Here is a 23031-nt window from a genome sequence, read left to right as displayed (position 1 = left end):
GCCGCCCCAGGCGAGGCCAGCAGCCAAGGGCGAGGTTTCCAACCTCAGCCGGGTGCTATCTGCAACCTTCTGAATTCCCGCAGGGGGTGTTTCAAACCTCCCCATCTCTCCCTCTAGCATCCCATCCCCCACGGCTCCCTCCACCGTCAGCAGGTACAACTTCCTCCAGCTTTCCCAAGGAGACCCTCCCTCTCTCAGGCCCTCAGCCCTCCCACATGCCATCCAACAACACACCCGTGTTCTCAAGGCGTTTCCCGTTACCTCCATCTCAGAAGAAAAAAATGATCTCTTCTCCCTCCTCCTTTTCAAGCAAATGCCTCCTCCTGGCCTTCAACAAGGCCCTTGCTCCCCCAGTGACCAACTCTCACTTCTCCATCTTCTATCTCCCTCTGGAATACCTCTTAGTTGTTTCTTTTTTTTAAGACTGGCACCTGAGCTAACATCTGTTGCCAATCGTTTTTTTTTCTTCTTCTTCTTCTTCTTCTTCTCCCCAAAGCCCCCCAGTACATAGTTGTATATTCTAGTTGTAGGCCCTTGTGCTGTGTGGGACGCCACCTCAGCATGGCTTGGTGAGCGGTGCCATGTCCTCGCCCAGGATCTGAACCGGCAAAACCCTGGGCCGCTGAAGCAGAGTGTGCGAACTCAACCACTCAGCCACAGGGCCAGCCCCATTACCTCTTATTTTTGAGATATATAAACATACTCAAGTCTCACTAATTTAAATATACATAATATAAAATTATATATATTTAATATAATTTTAATATATATTTTAATATAAAAATACATATTTTTTAAATTTCCCTCAATCTTACATCTTATTTCCACTTCCTTCTCCCTCATCCTACCTTCACCAGCTAAGACTCTTAAAACACTTGTCTGTATTCCTGCCTCATTTGCTCTATCCACTGCCGTGTGGTTTCCACTCACCGCTGCACTGAAATTGTTAGGCAGAGCTCCCCTATAAATGCCTAATTGCTATGTCCATGAACAGCCCCCTGTATCTAATGTTACACCTCCCTGTAGCATTTAACTGTGCTTTCCCCTGCCTTTCTTAGAACTCTCTTCTCTCTTGGATCCTAAGACAAATAGCATTCCTGCTTTTCCTCAAAATCTCTGACCATTCCTTCTTCATTCCTTTCCCTGGTTCATCTTCTTTGGCCTCCTTTTAATTGTTGATGTTCCCTGAAATTCTGTCCTTGGCTCCCCTTCTCTTCTTCCCCAGTGTATACATTCATCTTAGGAGAGCTCATCCATGACCACGGCTCCAAATGAGTGCTGTAGACTGCTGCTAGATATCTCCACCCGGATACTCCACCAACCTCTGCAAAGCTACGCACATCATCCACTGTCCACCTTCTCAACTCTCTGTCCTGGTTAGTGGACCTATCACCCACCTAGGTGGCCAAGCCAGAACCTGAGAATTAACCTAGACTTCTCTTCTTCTCACTCCCTTGTTCAGTCATGAAATTCCACCCTCTTAAATATATCTTGAAACCAACTTCCTCCCAGACTGCATAGCAAGTCCCTTAATTAAGCCCCTCATAATCTCAGCTGGTCTTCCATAGCTTCTCCCTAACTCGTCTATCTCTGGTCATTAATCCTCCCAATCTATTACAAAGGCAGCCAGTCTGATTCTCCTCACCCCACCCTCCCTACCCTTTATTGACATTCTCCATGGGATAAAGACTAAATTCCTCCAAGCTGGTCCTCCATAATCTGACTCCCACGTACCTTCTCCAGCTTCATCTCTTCCCACTTCCTCAAAGGCTTTACCCCCAGCCATGCCAAACTATTTGCAGTTCCCAGCATCCCCCGTGCTTTCTGTACTTCCAGATCTGTCCACATATTATCTCTCCACGTGGAAAAATGCCTAATACCATCTGGATGGCTATCTCCTACCTATATTTCAAGACCCAACTCAAGGGACTCCTGGAAAGTCCTCCCTGACGCTATATATTGAGTTAGGTACTCCGCTTCTATACTTCTGCAGCATTCCCAAATTATGTCTGTTATGGTTCTTAGCATACAGCATTGTTATTTTTACTGTCTCCTGCACAAGAACCTAAAATATAAGTCCCTGGAGGGGAGAGTCCCTATATAATTCACCTTTGTAAATCTAGTTCTTATCAGTGCTTAGCACATAGGAGGTGATACACATACCCAGAAACACACACAGAGATATGCATGCAGCATTTACGCAAAGGGCATCAAAAGGCTGAGGATAAAATTTATAGTCACTTTAATTTTAACTCTTGGACCAACGCTACACCCTGAAGCTTCTCTATATTACTACAGCACAGAGCCTTCTTGAGCTGAGTCACAGGGCAGTTCCATTTGTCATTGGACGTAGAGGTAGAAGATCTTATGACCTTGTTTCTCTTATAAAATGGTCGATTTCATTTGAGAAATATTTGCTGTGTACTAGACATCGCAGACTCCCCTGAAGAGTTAGCTCCTTCAAGGAGCTTACAGTCTCTCAGAATCTCTAGAATATATTTCAAAACAGTCTGTAGTGAAGTTTTAGTACACACACACTTCTGTGCATCAACATTCTTTAAAATGTAATTAAACAAATGGGACCGCACATGAAAATCTTGTTTTCAAATGGAATATTCATCCCCTATGTTAAGTTTTGAAAGTTAACTCAAATGTCCTTCTGCTATCTCTCAGTTTTGTTAGTTATTAGGCTTCAAATCACTGTCATTGGGCAAGCAGTGAACATGCAATAATTATTTCCTATTTTTCTTTCTCCTTCTCTATCATCTTTAAATCCACAGTATCTCAATCCTACTGATGTCAGTAAATCCAGCCTGTCCCAACTTTTCTCTAAAACTCTTAAAACTATTTGAATGAGGTGTTGAGCAGCTGTCAGTTATGGATTTGAAAATAAAAAAGAGCCTGAAAATTGTACGTTCAGTATAAAAAGATTAGGTGAAGCAATTCAGAATGTTTAAGAACTTTAAATCAAGTTAAAAGCAGTTACTATGGCCAGACCTCATGAAGCTCCGCTTAAGAGGCGCATTAACCTGGCAGTCAAAACTATTTAAAATGAATAATGTTTTTTTCACATTTCACTCACTTTCAGCATCACAAAAAAAAAAGATAACAATGTGAATTGGCATACGGCAGTACAGTCATGTAACAGTAACCTTCAAGATTTAGCTTTCTAAGGACAAAGCTAGAGCTATTAATCTGTGCACAAGATGAGCTATACCTCTCGAAGGCCAAAAGGGATAATTCTTCAAATGAAGAAAGGACAATTAAGATATTCCAGGAACGTTTACACATGAAAAGCAAGAGAAAGGTAGAGAAAAATGCACAATTTGGATGCCCACAATAGCTGAGTCCAAGATTCAATACAAATCTACTGAATTTGGAGTGAGTGTCAATATCCTAACTCAACTCCTCTTTCCAACCTCTTCTCACCAGTTAATGCTAACGATCAGCATGAGAATTTGGCATCTTAATTTTTAGTGTAGAGCTATGCTGTCCAATATAGTAGCCACTAGCCATACGTGGCTATTTAAATTAGTTAAAACTAAACAAAATTAAAAATTCAGCTCTTCTGTTGCACTAACCACATTTCAAGTGCCCAATAGTCACCTGTGGCTAGTGGCTACTATATTGGACAGCACAGATACAGAATATTTCCCTCACCACAGAAAGTTCTATTGAACAGTGCTGGGGAGGCATGTGGCTGGGAAAAGGGATGCTAAAGATGCTAGACTAGCCAGCTCAAGTTTCAGGCTCCATTGCTAAACTGAGCTACTTTCTGATCATCCTACCTATAGGAGAAGACCAGTCATCTCCTAAAAGTAATATGCAAAAATTCCAAAAGGATCTAACTTTTGCATAAAACAGTTAAGGAAATGCAGACTACAACTCAGCAGGTTGCCATATTAGGCCTGAGCTACACTCTCACTGCTCAACTGTAAATCAAAATGCTCCCACACATCAATTTAATTCGTGACCCCCCGCTGACTAATACACACTAAGGGACCACGCACAGTCTTTCTGGACTTTGCACAGCATGCTGAAAACCAGGGTGGCAAACATTAATCTACCTAAAGAACAGGAGCTGCCGTTAAGCTGACCTAGATTCTTCCTGCCATCCTGAAAGTGCTCCCTGTGCTACACTAGGATTTGTTTTTGTTCTCTGGTGGTGGTTGTTAAAGAAGCGCGCTTCCAGAAAAACAGCTTCCATCTATCCTCCCTCCACGCTGATGCCTGCCAGAGCTGTCATTCATTACACGAAACACAAGGACAGTTGCGAGGTTCATTAATTTGCTCTTTATTCAATACCACAACCTCAAGAATCTTAATTAAACGTTTTAAGTAATATGGACGGGCTGAACAGGCTCACCACAGTTCCCCATAGCACGGTAGAGGCAGAATTCGGTGTCCTGGTGTACTACAATGACAACTGGGCTCAATGCAGTACATGCCTGTCCAAAAACCTGGAATCTAGTTCCAGTGTTGTCACATCCCAGCTGTGTGACTGGCTAAGTTACCTAAGTCTAACTTCATTCTTACAGAACCTCCTCCCCAGAGTTTATTCACTTCGAAGACGATCTTCCCTTCTTCACAACTCTTTAGCAATTTAGTTAACAGACTTCCATCCCACATCAACCCTGACTATCTCCCACCTACTACCCCCTCCTCCTTCTACAACATTAACCTCTGGTCCTCTGACTAGTCCTTCCTGGTGTTCATCACAGTTCCTTACTGTGTCCCCTAAAAACACACCTTTCGTAAGGTTCTACCTCTACGCACCATCCCTTCAGGATCTCTCATGTACTCGTCTCCATCACCTAACACAATGTTTGGGCATTTCAATCTATGTCTATCAAATAAGCAACTGAATCAATGCATAGTGTAGGACTTCAGCAATCAACGCCTTACTGATGACTTTCAAATCTGTAGCTCTAGCTCTACGCTCAACTTCTCTCCTAAACTCTAATACCGCATTTCCAACTAGCTTCTCTAAACATTTCCACATTGTTCTAATGGTAGCTCAGGTTTAACATATCCAAAACCAAGCTCATTGTCCTCCCTTACTACACTCATATGATCTTTTCATTTCTGTTCATTGGAATAGCCATTATCCTAAGCCACTCAAGTTCAAAATCAAAGCATACCTTCATTTCTAGTTTTTATTTTCTCTCAATCCCCATTCTCCATTCAGGCACCAAATCCACTCAATTCTGTCTCCATTCTTCCTCCACTGCCCTAGTTCAAGTTTTCATTAAGTCTTACTTGAACTATTAGACTCCTAACCAATCTCTCATTTCTAATCTAATCATAAACCACTGCCAGATTCACATTCCTAAAGCACCAAGCTGATGTTACTTCACTGTTCACAATCCCTTCAATAGTCCCCAATGACCTCCTGAATTAAATCAAAATTTGGCATTCAAAGTTGTTCCACAATCTGGCCCCCCGGCTATCTTTTGCTAATCCCATCCATCACATACCATTTTAGCTTTCCTACCTGTAAACTTTATTCACAGTGTTCTTCAACCTGGAACGCTGTCCTTGCTTCTCATCTCTTTCTCGGTGGAAATCTTCCCCATGTTTTCAAGACCTTGTTTGTTTAAATGGAAAGCCTTCTACACTCTGACTCCATGCTACTCCTTATCCCTCTGACAGAAAGACAAAGATGACAGTGATCTGAAATCTCAGCTTCTTATCCAGTTATCTGCAGTGGCCACAAAGAGAATATGCAAAGATCATGCAAATGAGTGTTCCTCCTTACTGCCTCTGTCTCTGGCCTCAGCCCTGACACCTTTTCTCGGTAAACTGGGTGTCATTCTCTACAGCCTTGCTGTTTTGAACCTGAAGAACTCATTATATTTAGGCCAGTGGTTTTCAAACTTTTTTTAAAAAAAGCAGAAGGCTTTTTCCAAAGGGAATCCTATGGAGATGAAATACATAAATGTGAAGCTTCTCTTGTTGAAATGGTAGAGTGCTAGCTCCAGATAAATGTTATAAAATGAATTTAACTCTGATCAGTTATTCCATTATAAGGAGATTATATATTCATCTCTCTCTTTTTTTCTGGTCTATCTTCTACTTGCTCCTTTAGTTCATGAAAAGTTCAGGTCAAAATCTTGAAGGTGACAGCCTCACTTAAAAAAAATTCAAAAACCTTGAAAAATATTCTATTAAAGCATAACTCTGTATGCACTCACTGTATGAAACAAGGATAAAGAGATGTAAATTAATATGAAAATAGGAGATCATTTTTGGTTAAAAAAAGGTGAGGAAAAGTTCTGCTACTACTTCAGCCTGACATTTCTGACTTTCTAAGACCTGATTCATGCTTCTGTATGAATGGAATGGAATGCTGGAGGAATAACATTTCAAGAGAAAAAGAAAACTGAATGGGGTGGTTATTTAAAGAATCATCAACTTGTTTTCATGCAAATGACCAGAATAATGAAGTATGCAATCCTGCCAACAGGACCTAGATGCAATTGTTTTTAAACAGGATGCTTGAAGCATTAGCCATCTAATTCTAGAAGGAACTGATTAATTAATCTTTTCTTTTTCTTGGGTAATACCAATCATACACTATACATTAACTCGCTGACAAAATCTGTATTTCAAAGATATAATTTTTCTAGAATATCGCTACCAAATCATTATTTACTTGACAGTAGGTCATGCTGATAGATATATCTACCAAGATTTACGGTGGAAAGGAAGGCTTTAATGCTTCTAACTTGAAGGATTGCTTAAGAAGGCAATCCTTGAACAAACGTCTACCAAGAGAGGGAAAACGGCACATGGCAGAAATCAAGGAAGACGTGTCATTCCACTCAAACCTCAACTAATTGCAATAATCCACACACAATGTCTAAAAAATGCAAGCTGTGTAACCTAAGACAATACATAGCTATATAGCTACAAGGGAAGCATCGATAAAAACGCTACAATTCTCCATAATTCAAAGCATTTAAAGCACCAAACACAGACTGGCTGGATGCACGCCTTAGGCAGGGAAAAGAGAAGTCTAAATGGATGGATGTGAATATGAAGGGAATACTTTAGAAACAGGCCATAAAACACAAGTTATGATAAGTCCTCCTCCCCCTTCCAATACTGTAGGGACGTTAGAGTTATTGAGCAGACACCACTTACGACAGTGAGAAAAAAGGCTAGCTACCCCCACCCCTCAAAAACGCCTTTACAAGGTCACAGATATATCAGTGTCACAAATGCATTTAAAAAATATTACAGCAATAAACTCTGGTTAGAGTGGGTTCCACCTCTATATTCACAGGAAAGAACAAACTCCAAACTTGTCTTAAATTAAAAGGTAATGGTAGCAATCTCTCCCTCTGCCTGCATATAAAATCTCTCCCATCTTCTATGTAAGACCGACAGGAAATCTTTCTGTTTAAAACTAGATCAGTTGGAGGCAATTAACTTTGTAAGCTTAATTTTGCCACAGTCTTGTTTAGCACCAACTATATAGTCACACAAATAGTGGAGGCATCTCCCCAAAACAGACTGCCTTACCCATCTCATTTTTTCCAAACATAGCAAAAGCCATTTCTCACGTTTGATCCGACTACTGATCTATTTTTCGATCTGTAGCCACTGACTCCACATCTATCTTTATTACTGTATGAGGAAAACTGTTACCCTGAGGTTTAAATTCCCTATGCTCATCATGCCTCTCCCGAGAATATATCTCAGTTTCAAGACAAGGTTTTCATGAACACTGAGACGAAGAGGAGCAGATGGCTTCAGAGAGAAGTTTCTTGGTTTGTTAATTCAACTCTAAAGTGCCGATATGGCCTTAGTAACGACTCAAAGTCTAGCCACCCCAGGCCTGTGGACTGATTAAATAAACGGAAAGAGGTTACCTTATCTGGGCTGGCAGTTTAAGTGTCTTCAACGATTGCCCAACAACCAAGTATGAACAAACACACTAGAAGTCAGTCCTTCAGGCTGTGAAAAAGTCAGGCACGTCGACAGCTCTTCATCCATTATGAGAGAACAAATAACTTCTACTAAGAATTAATAGTTCTAAAGGCTGATAATAAGACAACCACTAACCTAAATTCAAAAACACAAAGGCCTAGTACAAATTCTATATCCAAATAGCAGTATTCATAACAAATGAGAAAAGATAGGCTATACATATTAGAAATCAGATTATATAACGGAAAAAAATGGTGAGGCAATAAACAACCTGGGAGTGCTTCATTTTTATACTGGTCTTCAAGACTGAATTAATATCACCATGTTTCCTGTTCATATTTGTGCTGAAAGGACTAGAAATTATTTAATGGGCAATGGATACCAAATTTCCAGTTCACTCATTGCTTCAACAAATGTTTACTGAGCACATACTATGTGTAGGGCATTGTGCTCTGTGCTGTTAAGGACACAAAGATCAATAAGAAACAGCTCCTCCTGTAGAAGGGCAAGGAGACACACATCCACAGACACATGTCAACATATAATAAGGAAAGACATGTTCAATGTCATGGAATGGCTAGAGAAATTGTCAGAGAAGTCGAAAGGAAAACATTATATTCTGTTTGGAAATCATGTAAGATTTGAAAAAGAAACACTGGACTCGGGTCTTCATGTATGCATAGGATTTAAACAAGCTGACATGGAAGACCAGAGGGTGGGACATTTCTGTTGGTGGAAACAAGCTGGACAAACATGAAATGCACAGAGAGAACCTGGGGCAATTCAGAGGATGTTTGATAGGAAGGAAGAAGATAAGCCAGAAAAAGCCCTTAAGGAAGTAAAGAAAAAGGGCACAAAGAAAAGGCACCTAAGCAACCTGAGAGGTCAGGGAAGTTTCCTTGAGGATTCAGCACTTGAGCTGGATCTCAGAAGACAGGCAGGAATCAGCCATAAAGAGAAGGGTGCTTTAGGAGGAGGAGGTAACACACAACAGGCAGAGGCTTGAGAGAGCACGGCATACCTAGGACACAGCTACTGTGGTAAAGAACACTGTGTGTAGCCCCTAAAGCAGGTCCTAAAGTAAGAACGTGGTGTGTAGAGCTGGCAAGAGATGCGCCTCAGAGGAACACAGAAGTCAGGTGATGAAGGGCACTGTAGGTCATGCTGAAAAAGTGTAAGCTCCATCTTTAAGGTGCCAAGAAAACATTTACAGATTTTAAGCAAGAAAGGGACAATCTAACATGTGTTTTAGAAAGATCCGTCTAGAAGCAGTGTTAAGGATGTATTACAAGAGATAAGACTATAGGTAAATGGACTAGTTAAGGGGCTGTTCTATCAGCTTAAATCTATTTTCGTCATCCATAAAATGAGGATAAGGGTAAACTAAGACAGTGGTGGTGAAATAGACAGGAGCGAATGCAAGAGAAAAGCAGGACTTAGCAACAAATAGGAGGAAAGGAGAGCGAAGGAGGAAATACTCCAAGATGTCTCCCGGATTATTTAACTCATTGGGTATATGGTGGCACCCTTCATTAGGATAGGAAATACAGGATAAAGGGAGATTTGGAGAAAAAAGATGCTAAGTTCAGTTTCAGACATCTTGAATTTTAAGAAAATACAGTTAAATGCTTAAAACTATGAGTTTTGAAGACAGACCCAGTTCTGCCACTTATTATTTGTGCCTCTTGGACAAGGAACCTATCATCCTCTCAGTTTCCTCATCTGTAAAATGAAGCAAGAGACGTAACTACTAAGAGGGTGATGGTGGGGATTAAATGAGATGATGACTAAAGATACTAAATAAATGATAGTTGCTGTTTGTCATTAATATCATTTGGAATAACCATGGAACATCCAGATTGAGATGTCCAATAAGCAGTTTTAGACCATGGTCTGAGGTTAAGATTCAAAAGGCTGAGCACTTTAGAGTAAGTAAGCATACCATAATTTAAAAAAAAAAAGTGGGAAGAAGCGGGGCATTGAGCCTCGAGACACAGATTTGCCAATTTATTGGATAAGGAGAAGGACAAAAGATGACTGATGAGAAGCAAAGTAAGTCATGGTTATTAAACATCAGACAAACACTGCATTATACAAAAAGGGGCAGTCCCCATTTTCTTGCAAGTAATTTGGTGAATTAAATGAAAAAGTAGATACAGAATTCTTCCATCTACCCAAAGAGAACTATTTCCCTAGAAGGTAGAAATGGAAGAGATAGGAAGATATTGGAAAAAAAACAAAAATGGCTCCTAAAGTAAACTAAAGCCAGATGGATGGAAATCATGAGGACCCAGGATTTGTCAAATAAGGAGAAGAGTATAGGCAGAAGTTAACATGGCTTGTGGATAAATTTTTAAAAAGAAAGAACAACACTATCTATTATTTTTTCCAAGAGGAAAATAGGAAGGGCATATGACAAAGGAACAAAATTGGCTACTACAGGAAGGCATGTGGGAATGGGCTGGAAAGTACAGGGAAGAGCGAGACTTCTTTATATAATTTTGATTTTTGAGCCATGGTGATGATTTACATGTTCAAAATATATAATTACATCAACAATGATAGGGAAAAAAGCTAAAATTGAATCCAAACAGAAACAAATGACCCTGTGTTATCTCACTGATAACACACACACAAGGAAGTAATTCATGAACTTGTGAACACAGTACTCTGCCAACCTCACTCTGATCTATTTTAAAGGCAAAAAGAAGGGCAGAAATATCTTGAGTTTTACTTGATAGGTTTGTTGTCTCCAGTGCTCTTGGTGGAGTAATTCCAAAACAATTTTATATTAATTATAAGATACGGATGTGGCTGGGAACCCAGGTTCTCACCATGTGAGAACACAGATACAAATAAGGAATGGGAGAAGTAGAGAAAGAACCTTGGGGTGTTAGACTGGAATTGAAGGCCTCAGTATGAACTCATGGTTTAGGTATATAAATATAAATTAAAAATACATATAAATTTATATATAAATAAATTTATTTATTTATAATGAATATCCATCTATACAATATACATGCAAAAATATATATATTTCCCATATATATATATCTCTCTCCTAGTTCTGTCCACTGAAACAACAAGTCAATAGCAATGAGCACACCTCTTTGGTATCCAAATACTACTCTCTAACTAAAAGAAACCAGGACTTCTTGGTGTAATAGCCAATTCCAGGTCTGGGACAGGGGAAATACAAGGTGAGCTGAGACATCTTCTTGCAGCATAAAATAAGAAAGTACTTAAAAAGCAACAGAGATATATCAAAATGATACAAAAGCCAGACTGAAGGGGTTCCCACCGGCCCAAGTGGACCCAAATGAAATGTACCACATTGAGGTTTTTTTTTTAATCTATGAGTCCATTGTGATTTTCAATAAAAAGGAGAGAAGGGGGAAAGGCAAGCTCTTCTTTATGTAAGAATGCCTCTACCCAATGTAGAGAACAGAATTAGAAAAAGCACAATTCTGTACCCACTGGTGTAATATTTGTTTCAGACAAGGTTTATCAATGCTTCCAAAACCAGTAGGTGAAGCGTTAGAGAACAGGATATTCAGTCTCAAAATATACCACAACTATTTATTAATTATAAATGGAGAAATGTGTTTGTCGTTAGTGCAGACAAGTTGATTCTGACTCCTAGCGACCCTGTGTACAGCAGAGGGGACCCCTGCCCCGTCCGTCTTTCTGCACCATCCTCTTACCTTCCGGCGCTGTATCAGACGATGCTCCGCTGCTACTCATAGGGTTTTCGTGGCCAATTTTTCAAAGTGGGAGGCCCGGTCCTTCTTCCTAGTCTGTCTTAGTCTGGAAACTCCACTGAAACCTGTCCACTACAGGTGACTGTGTTGGTATTTGAAATCCCGGTGGCATAGCTTTCAGCATCACAACATGCGGCTGCCACCGTATGACAACCCACAGACAGGTAGTATGGTTCCCTGACTGGGAAACGAACCCAGCCGTAGCACCAGGAGAAATCTATAAATCCACCTAAACTAAGTGAATAAACTTACACCATTAATCAAGGGATCAAACTTACCATCACCAATAATATGACAAACTCTTGATGTGCTGCTCTAAGAACGTGGCAACATCGGCTACGTGGTGTTCTTGCCTACAATTGTAACCTGAATCAAACTACAAGGAAACAATCAAACCATTTGTAGAACTGTGGAACATTTTACAAAACAGCGGATCTGGACCCACATAAGGTTACCACCACAAAAGACACCTCCTCTCTCAAAAACCTTTTAAAAAAAAAAGGAAGGCAGGGGAACGGTTCTACATTAAAAGAGAAAGAGACATGAAAAGCAAATCCAGTGTGTCCTCTCTGATGGATTCTGGATCAGGGAGGAAAAGGAAACACATATAAAGGATATTAATGAGATGACTTGGGAAATTTGAATATGGACTAGATATCAGATACATTACCGAATCAACATTAAATTTCTTGAATAGTTATGTGCTTAAAGTATTCAAGGGTTAAGTGTCACTATGCCTTGCAACCTGCTTTCACGTGGTTCAGAAAAAAATATATATGTGTGTATACATTATTCAGAGAGCTAGAGATAAAGCAAATGGGCAAAATGTTAACAGTTGATAAATCTAAGCAAGGGGTGTACAAGCACTCACTGTACTTTTCTTTCAACTTTCCTGTGGTTTTGAAATTTTTCAAAATAAAAGTTGAAAAAAATAAACTATGACCTTCTGGAAGACAGCAACGAATCTACTCAGCTACAAATGCACCTCACACCGTGCCTGGGATAAAGCATATACTCAATTTAAAAATAATTTTTAAATGCCGATTTTTCTACCAAACGCTTTATGGGTTAGCTACAGAAATACAAGCTCTTTATTAAATGTAGTATAGAAAATATAAGCAGCTAAGTAAAATAATAAAGTCCTCGCTATGTTACAAGGCCCAGAAATTTGATATTATAATCACTTTCCATTTCTCCAAAGTAACTGGAAGATTTCATCTACTTCGACAAAACATTCAACTCCAGGTGGGATCTTACTGCCGCTTGGTGCTTGGGTTTCACCTTACAGACAGTTGAGTACATACTGAATTAATCCTTTCGGCAGAGTATCTGTCAATATTCCCAAACATGCGAGGGATTTGCAAATGTGATTAGGAGCAGTAGTAGCCAGAGCCATAACCCCTATCATTAAGTAGTGGCTGTTTTAATAAAAGTCATATATATAAAATATCACCTTCTTAAGTACATCCATACATATGATCTTATTTTTAACACCCTGTAAGGTAGGTTGTTTGTGCTATTTTTAACTCATGAGTAAAGCATTAGGATTTACTGTTCTGTAACCTGAACCGGGATTCTGCTTGCCAACCCGGCCCTGAGATGGAGAGATTTGCTTCAGGGAAGGGAAACCAACAGCAACTAACATTCATGAAGGTCTCTTCACAATGACGTATGCTCACAAGATATGCTCTATGCTCGAGGAAGAGTGAAGTTCAGTGTCATTTAAGCTAATCTCTACTTCAACCTTTTAAGAGATAAAACCATTTGAGTAGTAATTTAGTACTAAATTAACTTGTTTTTTTTTCTCCCTATCTTTGAAGTTTTCATTGTTTAAGTAAGGGTTTCTGCAAGAGAAATGAAGCAACGTTCCTTTAGTACTCAAAGAGAGAATCACCCTGCAGACTTGCAGTACATCTGAGTGGCTAGGCTTAGCACAGGCATATTGTGCAAAGAGCCAATACATCTGGCATTTTGACATACAACCTTTTCCCCAAGACTGCCCCAAAATACTCCATGATAATCAAGTTTTCCTATCACTGAATTATCATGCTGCTGAACCTTCTACTAGCAATAACTGAACTCTGCAGGGGAACGACGCCAGACAAGAAAAAAAATAAGGGAAGAACTGTGGCAGATATTACTACCAGATAAAGCCTTTGCAAAGATCCTTAAGATAACAAGTTTAGCAGTGAGCCTGAGAAACAAATGTTCATTTTCTTCTGAAGCCAGTGACAATTCACCCTCTACGTTACCGACTAGAATGCTGCGATGTGCCACGATGCTGGAGACACGTTTAGTTAGGCGGCACTGCTCCCAAAGTCAGAGCTCTTTAAAACGCCAGCTTATAAAGGCTGAGGTTTTAGCACGTGTCCCTCCTGGTTTCCCAGGTAGGTACTACTTAGTAACCAGACGTACCAAACATGAGCACCAAACAGTCTTCTAAGGTGGTATATTTTGGACCATCTTCAGAGGGACCGATCTCATTCATGCTAAGTCAGCAGCTCCAGACAATGCCCTCTGACTCGGACCCTTCTGGAGTCTTCCTGCTCCTAAAGGGCTTAATTTATTGTCTGAAAGTCTTACTTTGCTAACTTGTAATTTATTTAGTCAATTACACCATTTTCATGCTGTAGTAAATGCCCATATTCAAACATGTACTACCAAATAGGAGCAATAAACTTTCAGGCATTCTAAAGGTGAAAATTTTCATTAAAATGACGGCCATAATATCTACACACTTTGGCTTCCTGTAAAGAAATATGCTCATGTATACACCTGTAAAGCAGGAAAAGAAATGTCTTGATTGGGGTATATTTTAGATAAGCATGTGTTAAACTGAAAGACACAAAGGAAAGATGTTTATTCTCGAGGTAGGTGAGGAGAATCAGCCAGCCTACGTCTACAAACTAAAACAGTTAAGAGAAAAACAGATAGGAGAGCAGTTTCATGCAAAGGCAAACAGCTGAAGGCTGATCAGGGGAACCATTTTCTTCCTCAATTTCACTGGAGAATCATCAGTCTTCAAGTCTCATCAGGATTGGGCTGAAAAGTAACAAGAAATGAGGGCAATTAGAGAGGGAGTAAGAAAGCAACTGAGGAAGGAACAACCTGGAGACAAAACAGTGTGGATTGTGAAACTGATGCAAGAAGCAAGAATGTGAGATTAGGATTTCCGAAAGGGAAGCATCATGATCTTGTCCAGAAAGGAATGACAACTGCAGTAGGTAGACCAAAATTCTGACGCGCAGAGGCTGGGGCAGGGGAATTGGCTAGGAAGCTTCTGCTAGTAATACGTGGTTTGGAGAGGACACTGAAGCTTCCAGAGGATGTCGCGGAGAAACAATCAGCCCCATTTCATTTCAGTCCAAGAGTGAAAGCTAAGGAGGGGAAAAAAGGACGCCAAATTTAGGAGCCTTGGTGACCAGGATGACGATGGTGTCATTTGCAATAATGCAGATTTTGAGAAAAGCTGATACCTACAGCAGAAAAGATGAAAGCTTCAATTTTTGACATGTTAACTTTTTGGTTAATCCAAGCCAAGTGGAGATACGGTACAGACAATGGGGGATTCAAGGCAGGTGAATCTTTTGTTTTCAGGCAGATTCTGCCCTCCTTCTACCCCCGGGACCTCATAACTTAATTCCAACTTGACACTGCAGTCCAGTGCTGGATAGCTCAAGAGGAATCAGAGCGCCTACCTGACTGCCAAGAGCAAGATACCTATTCTAGGCATTTCTAAAAGTCCATGTCACTGGAATATCAACTTCAAACAGGGAGTAGCGTTTAAATATATATCACAGCACTTTCATTTCAAGCCTATTTAACATTTGTGAAATACCTAGATCAAAATGTTGGGTCAAATAACTATATTCCAGTAAAACATCTACTAAAAGAAAAAATCTTCCCCACCTCACATCTCTCTTGAGATAATCACCCCGTTCAAGACACCTGTCACTCATAAAAGATTTTTCTTAATTCTCGCTTTCTCTCAACCTTACTGCCAAGTCTCTCTTTTGAGTAATAATAAAGGCCACAAGTCACTTTTGCTGTGCGTGTATAAAATACCTCCATCTCCCCTTCTTCTAACCCTAGTTCAAGGCCAACTGCACCCAAAGCTTTTGAGAACCAGCCCTGGAAGATCTTCAAAGAGAAAGTGCCCATTAACCACAACAGCAGCTGCTGGCTAGAGCCTGCAATTTAAATCTCTGAAAAAAGAAACTGTGGCTTCTGAAATTTAAACAAGGAGGTGCCACTTGTAATTACAAACATTCCAGTGGGTTCCTTCCTTCATTGATGGTTTCCAAACAAAGGCTTTTTATTCGATTTTGGTGGCGTTCCCCAAACCGTGAATGTAGGGATTCCTTTGTGCTTTGCTCCCGCACGGTGGCCAGTTCCGAAGAGGGGCGCAGGAGGCGGGTCTTTACCTGGCCAGGGCTGCTCAGACCCCTCAAAACCATCTCATGTGTAATTACTTGCTTGGCTGGAAACCAAAAAACTAAATGCTTCAGATTTATAGTCCACATTAAATACATTTGAGAAAGAACTTCTTAAAACACACATACGCAACCTCACATTTCCCGAACCATGGAAACTGGAACCAACCTATTTTCTGAGAAACCAAAGAAGTTCAAAAATTAACACTGAAGCATTCCAACATTTCCAGCTGAAACTAAAAATTCATATTTTAAATCAATGGGGCAAATATTGAGAAGTAAAAGTAATAGTCTTTTCTCTCCCAACCACCCCACACCCCCATCCTACGAAAATAAGACCCAAAATACTTACAGCTTGTTGTATGGGTTTCCCACAACAAAGAAGGCATTTTGTGATCACTTCAGTTCAAGAATACAGGCTGAAATTAGCACTTAGCCAGTTAGAAATGGGAAAAGACATTTTTTCTTTTAAGCCACATATTTACAAAACGCAAAGACATTTATACCACGAAGGCATTTAAAGATAAATATACGAATGAGGTATCTCACAGCCATCAACTAAAATAGCCTTTCCTTACAGAAGTCCGCAGATGGAGAGTATTCATTATAAGAACAACTGGAAATGGCCAATCTCTCCATGGGTGCTTTCCACAGCACGCCACAGTTAAGGGATTAGCTACAATTACTGCATATTTACACAACCATATTTACACAACAATAAAACTCATCTCCTCCGATCCAAACAAAACCTTGCTCAAAATAAACCAAACCACACGAAAGGGTCTCCTCAGTGCAGGCAGTAATCACACTCCAGCTTCTCTGGTTTCTGCCTCAGCTTTTACCACCTCTAACAACCCCTCACTCCACCTTCCTCCGTAACGCTAGGGTAGGACAAAAATTCTATATAGCAGTTGAGAAGATGTACATTCAGTTAATGATACTGTTATTACGAGAGCGGGGAAAGGAGCATGTATCCTATAGACATTCATTCTAAAGTCAATTACGGAAGAAATGACAGAATGTCCAGGATTTGTTTAAAATAATCTGGGAAGGGGAGGAAGCATACGGAGGACACAATGACCACAGGTGGATAATTAGTGAACTGGGTGATCTGCACACAGGGTGAATTATGGCATTCTCTCTACTTTTGTAAATATTTAAAAATTTCCATAATAAAATGGAAAAATAAAGAAAATATGATTGATGTAAAGAAAAAGATCATCTTAAAAAGTAAAATAATTTTTTCCTGAAAAAAATTATTCTCAGCTTAAAGAAAAGTGACGAGTACCGAGTACCTGGTAAGAAAATCAAGATGTGTTCTTGTTCTTGACTCAAAGACTCTTCTTTTTTTCCTTAGTTATGTAGAACCAGTTCTATTGTTAATATTAATCCTTGAAAAGACAAATAAAAAGCTTAAAAATCTAAAGCTGAGTCTTCTGAAGCCTAGTTTTTGCACATCTGACTTTTATTACAGCGACACAAATCCAGAGCTCTTCCCTATGAAGGTGTTTTGGACGACATTCCTGTTGTGGCTGCCAAATAAAGTCCAGAAGTTTAGAATCATTCGTCATCACCAAAAACAACCTTACCAAGAACTGGTCCTTTCTCCCGAGAGGTCACTCCTCTGATCCACGGGTTATTACCTGGAGCAACAATTAATCTTGCTGCCTTCAGAATACAAACTATTCCTAGCCAAGAACCATACCCACGATCCATATCCCTCACTGTGCATCCCTGCTGGGAGGAGGAACACAAGGTTCACTGGCTCCATGTCAAGGGACCTGCTCCTAGCCCTGGATGCGTAGCTAACTCAGCCTCAGTTCAATGGTAAGTAAGGTCCTTCCCTCTCTGGGCTTTGGCTGCTTCCCTGCAAAACACTAGGATTTCACCGGATGATTTCTAATATGCTTCCTCTTTCAAAAATTCCATGATTACAAGAATCTCTAACTCTTCAACAGGTAATATTAAGAAAAAGAGATTTGGTGCTAAAATGTTACATTTTCTAATAAATACTTTAAAATGAGAATACGAATATTGTGTTGGGTGAGTTTCTGTATACGTGCATATATATGTATATATAACTGCAAATATAAAGTATAAATACACACACACACACTGACACCATTAGGTGCTTACATAGGACTAATTGCTTCCAACTCAAAGGAGCAAATTTTCAATTCTGCAACAGATGTCGCTGTGTGATTTCTCCCTTCTGTGCTGAATTTTCAGTTAAAAATGCCCAGCATAATGGTCAGTCCTATTCTTCCCAAGAGAAAGATACAGCATTTGAATCCTTCGGATTTATCTCTTATAAATTTTCTTCATATGCTGGTAAATTTCCATTCAAATCATAGCATCGATTAATTTGGCCCAATTTTAAGAGATTTCCCCACATAAAAATAGGCCTTTTGTGAAAAACACACACACACAAAACCATTTTTAAAATGTAAATACTAAGTGACCGATTAGGCATTAAAATGTCACATACAGAAGCCCAGAGAATGAGACAGTTTATATTCACAGGAATATTATCAACTTTTTAAAGCCTGAAAATCATTTAGCAAAATAGGCTAAGGAATAATAAAAATTCACTTATGTATGAGGCTAAAATGTACAAGGTGTGGGCAAAAATCACTAAAACTCCAAGAGTACCATTAATAATAATGAAGATTTTGGATTTCAGTTTCCACATTTCTTTAAAAATAAACAGAAAGGCTAACATTATAATTGCAAGACATCTTACCAATCTGACATTCGCTATCAACCATTCCTTGACCCATGTCATAGAAAAGTGACATGTCTTTCCCTTCAACCAATATATCCTCCAACCACCATCAGTCTCAACAGGTAGCTAGCACTTCCTTCTGCTGAAATTCAGTACTGGGAGAAAGGATTTCAAACTCTCCCTTTTAGACCCAGGAACCCGTTACCTTCTGGGGTTTTAGAGGGAGTGGAGCGAGATGAGCAGTCAGGGAGCCGAGGACCAACTCGGATAAGAACATGAAGTCAGGAAGTAAGAGAGGAAGCGAAAGTGTCCTGCCTGTTGGCGTCTTCCCTGTCCCACTGCCCTGTACCAGGAGGGCCATTGGGGAAAACTGGATAAAGCATGTACAACATCCATATGAATAAAGCTCTTTGTTCCGGAGAACTGCCTGCTCTTTTATTCCCCCCTTTTTCCGTATTTGTTCATTTCAAAAGATTGCTCAATGGATCTCTTGTTCCTCCAAAATGTCCCAGGCAAATAATGCAAGCTTGTCTCGTCACACAAGTCACTAAATGAAGCCTTGTGCGTCTCCAGTGACACACTGTAAATATAAAGTGGCATTAATGAGGGATATTCTATCAAAGCTATCACAGACAAGTGCAAGTCCCTCCTGCGGCTATTCAATTTGATGCAGGGAAAGGCAACAACAGCAGGGCGGCACTTTTGTAAAGTCCCTAGCCCGGGTATACAAGCCCCAACAGGCCACGAGGAGCAAACCTCAGCCCCGGGGTTTCCCGTCACCACCACAAACCCCCAGCTTCAGCCATCCTCTCTAATGCTGAAAAACGGAAGAGGAGGGCAATCCACCATGGTTCACTCAGGATCAGAAACAACACCGTGTGGGCACCTAAACGGAACAGGCGTGATTTATACTGAGGAGTGCACTTAGACAACCCCCTTCTAGTTGCATCTCCTTAACATCCATTTCATCCAAACACCACAGGAGGGATGGGAGATTTTCTCCAGTGGAGGCATGCATTCAGTTACAGGAAAGACGGAACCAGGACCTACTGCACAAGGGCCGTCGATCGCCATCCCCACGAGGATGGAAATGAAACAAGCCTCACGAAGTCAGAAGGCAGCACCAACAGGTTCCTCTAACCCTGGGAGTGGGATATGGAGGCTTCTGAGAAAGCTCAAACTAAAAGGACTAAGGATGAAAAGTCCCCCGCTGCACACCTGACCTCTACTCTGAGTCTAGGACCCAGGGCTAGGCCAAGACCCCTGCTCAAAGCCATCACACCAAGAAAAATGCATTAAGAGAAAAAAAGATTTAAAGAAAGTCATCTCACCCCCTCACTACAAATCAAACCCAATTACTTCCTAATCTGAACACAAGTCTGATAACCAGCGTAAAAACAGGGATGTACACAAGAGCAAGAAGCTGCTTCCATGGTAACTGGCAACAGAATTTTCTTGTAGCTTTGACATGCACGATTGCGTTCCAGACCGCGCCTTTCCAAGTCAGCATATATCCCTCGCTGCGCAGGCAACTTCTTACCGCGAGATAGTTACGAACCCAGTGCTGCTGCTACTACCTGGTGCCTTCAACAAGCAGGCTCGACACAGAGGAGGTATAATCTAATCCTACTCTGCTGCCAAGCGGCATTGCACGGCTCCCATTTTTAGTCGAAAGGCAATATCCCCGACCAGCGCTTTCCCCCTCTCTTCTTGCAGCCAATACAAGTCTATTGTTGCCTCTATTATGCGCCAGTTACCGAGCCTTTACTCACGCTCACGTTTAACTGACACTGGCGCTTTTTACAATGCAGCAGCACGAGGGATCTCTTTCAGGAAGATTTTATTGAACCCATCCAGTCAGAGACATCACCCGAAATGAAGTTGTAACCACACCGGCATCGGCTGAACCCAATTACCTCGTAACTCATAAATTAAGAATTCACAGAGGAAAAACACATAAACAACATCCGGAGACAGATAGTGGCATGGAAGAAAAAATCCTCAGCTCTGGAACTGAAGCTGCTGCCAGATTTCCCATCTCTACTCATCACCGATAGGTTCCCCAAGCCGAGCTCCCTTGCAAGCCTGTTTTGGGGGGAAGGAACCAACCCGGCGTTCCCCAAACCCAAAGGTAGCACCCTCAGACATCCCCATTTCCTACAGTGTGTCTCCTGCGGTGTTTACGTAACTGTGTGTCCTCTAGCGTGTAAACAAAAGGCACAGCCCAAGCGGAGAGGAGCCCCGGGAGCGGCAGGGTGGCCTCAGCGCTGCGCCCGCCCGGGCCGGGGGCTCCGCAGGTGGGGGCTGAGCTCTCGGTGTCCTCCGCCACTTGTTGCTCACGGGTCCTGCAGCTCCTGAGCTGCAAGGAGGGGCTTTACAGGCGCCGAGCCCTGCTGCATCCCCTCCTGCACCTCTCCGTCCCCCCGCGGCCCCGTGCCTCTCGGTCCCGGCTCCGCGCCCCGAGCATGCAGCAGGCGGCCAGGGGCGCGGGGACGCTACGCGACCGCCGAGCGCGGCGGTGGCGGGAACGGGAGGAGGCAGGGTGCAGCACGGCCGGCCTCTCCGCTGGGGAAGAGCTCCAGCTCCCTTTTGTTAACAAAAGCAAACACTGCCCTCTTCTTTCCCGACCGCGCCAACGCGCCCAGCGCACGGGCAGCCACACATCGTGCTCGTGCCGAGTGCTCAGCGTCTTCAGGGAAGGCGCCGGGCGTGCAGAGCCGCCCCTGGGCAAATTCCCAAGACAGTTCGGCACGCAGCGGGCGCCCGGAGGCCCTCAGGGTGCCCGCCTGGCCGCAGAGGCCGCGAAAGCTCCCTCCACCACCCCCGGACTGCCGAAAAGCACGGGCAGCCTGGAAATCCAGTGTCCCCACTCGCCGCGGAGGACGCCCTGGGGCAGGCGGGCTGCAGACTCTCGGTTCTTTCCCGCAGAGGTGGCAACAGCAATCGCTCCCCCGCGGGGCCGGGCCGCGGGAACTTTCCCTGCATGGACCCGGGCCAAGGAGACCCGCAGCCAGGCGGAGGGGGCGGAAGGGCCGCGATTCGGCCGGAGGGAGACACGAGGGGCGCGCAGTTCCGGGGACAAGGGAGAAAGGCAGAGCGCCGGGAGACCAGAAGCGGTCAGACAAGTCTGGGGATGTCCTGTGGACCAGTGAGGAATCACGCTGGAGGCGGCTCTAGTCAGCCATGGGGAGGCTTCAGGGATGGAGAATTGGGGGCCCGCTGGAGAGGCGGGGGCGAACGGGCAGCCCTAGGAGACGGGAGGACCCGCAAGTTACGGGGACAACACCGAGTTTGGGAGGGTCCGGAAGGTTTGGGGGGGTGCCTTCGATCCAACATTCCCTTCCCCCATATTCTCTAGCCCCAGGCCCCCCATTCTCACTCCACTCCGCACCCCGCGCAAAGCTGGGGAGGAAAGGTGTGGGTGCAACCATCCCTAAGGGCTCTAATTCACACCCAACTGGGCAAAGGAGAAGGGGGATCACCGATCCTCTCAGCCCCTTCCATCTCAGCCCTGAGTTTCCTCTCCACACTCCCTCCGCTTCGGATTTAGGAAGTGGGGGAAGGTTGTCATGGAAACGTTTCCCCCTTCCATGGCTACGGCTACTGGGGCGCCTTAGGAAATTTAGGGGGCCGACCGGCCGGTGCCCACACCTACCTGTGGGGATCAGTGCCGCGGCGGAGAGGAGCAACAGCAGAAGCCGGAGCCGCAGCCCGGGAGGCGCCGCCGCCGCCGCGACCGCCGCCGCCGCCGCACACTGGGATCCGCTCGGCAGCACAGCACTCGCCATGTCGGGCACCTGCCTCAGACTGGCGGCGCTGGCTTCCTCTCCAGCCCGAGCGGACAACTAATTAGATGCTAATGACATGCACTGGAGGCGGGGTTTGGGCGGACCAATCGCAGGGCCGCGAGCCCAACCCGGCTCCCGGCGGACTCGCTCCCTCCCCCACCCCGCCCCCTTGCGCTGGCGTTCGGCGGCGCGCCCGCGCCACCTAGGGGCGGGGCCAAGAGGAGGGGCGTATGCAAATATGTTTATGTTAAAATTCGCTTTTGCTTCCCCGGGATCAAGGAAAAAGTGTTGTGGGCGCCTGGCGTTTGGGGGCTCGGGCTCCAGGGGGCGGGTCTAGCTTCCTACACACCTTTATTAGGAGTGTTTATAGCAATCGCTATATCAGA

The 23031-nt window shown here is 42.9% G+C and overlaps 1 protein-coding gene across 6 annotated transcripts in view; it reads right to left on the bottom strand.

Annotated features, from left to right (window-relative positions):
• Positions 1-22687, bottom strand: part of CADM1 (cell adhesion molecule 1) — a 313526-nt gene extending 290839 nt beyond the window's left edge. For 3 of the 6 annotated variants that reach the window (XM_014855517.3, XM_014855521.3, XM_014855522.3), the window contains exon 1: positions 22513-22685. In XM_014855517.3, coding sequence (XP_014711003.3) covers positions 22513-22645 — 133 coding nt within the window. In that variant the 5' untranslated portion in view covers positions 22646-22685. Of the gene's footprint in view, positions 1-22512 lie in introns of all 6 variants that reach the window. The other 3 variants (XM_014855516.3, XM_014855518.3, XM_014855519.3) reach the window with 3 other exon arrangements.
• Between the last annotated feature and the right edge of the window lie 344 nt (positions 22688-23031).

The sequence above is a fragment of the Equus asinus genome, chromosome 20 (assembly GCF_041296235.1).
Source record: "Equus asinus isolate D_3611 breed Donkey chromosome 20, EquAss-T2T_v2, whole genome shotgun sequence".
NCBI classification, from domain to species: Eukaryota; Metazoa; Chordata; class Mammalia; order Perissodactyla; family Equidae; genus Equus; species Equus asinus.
This window is presented reverse-complemented; position numbering and strand designations above follow the sequence as displayed.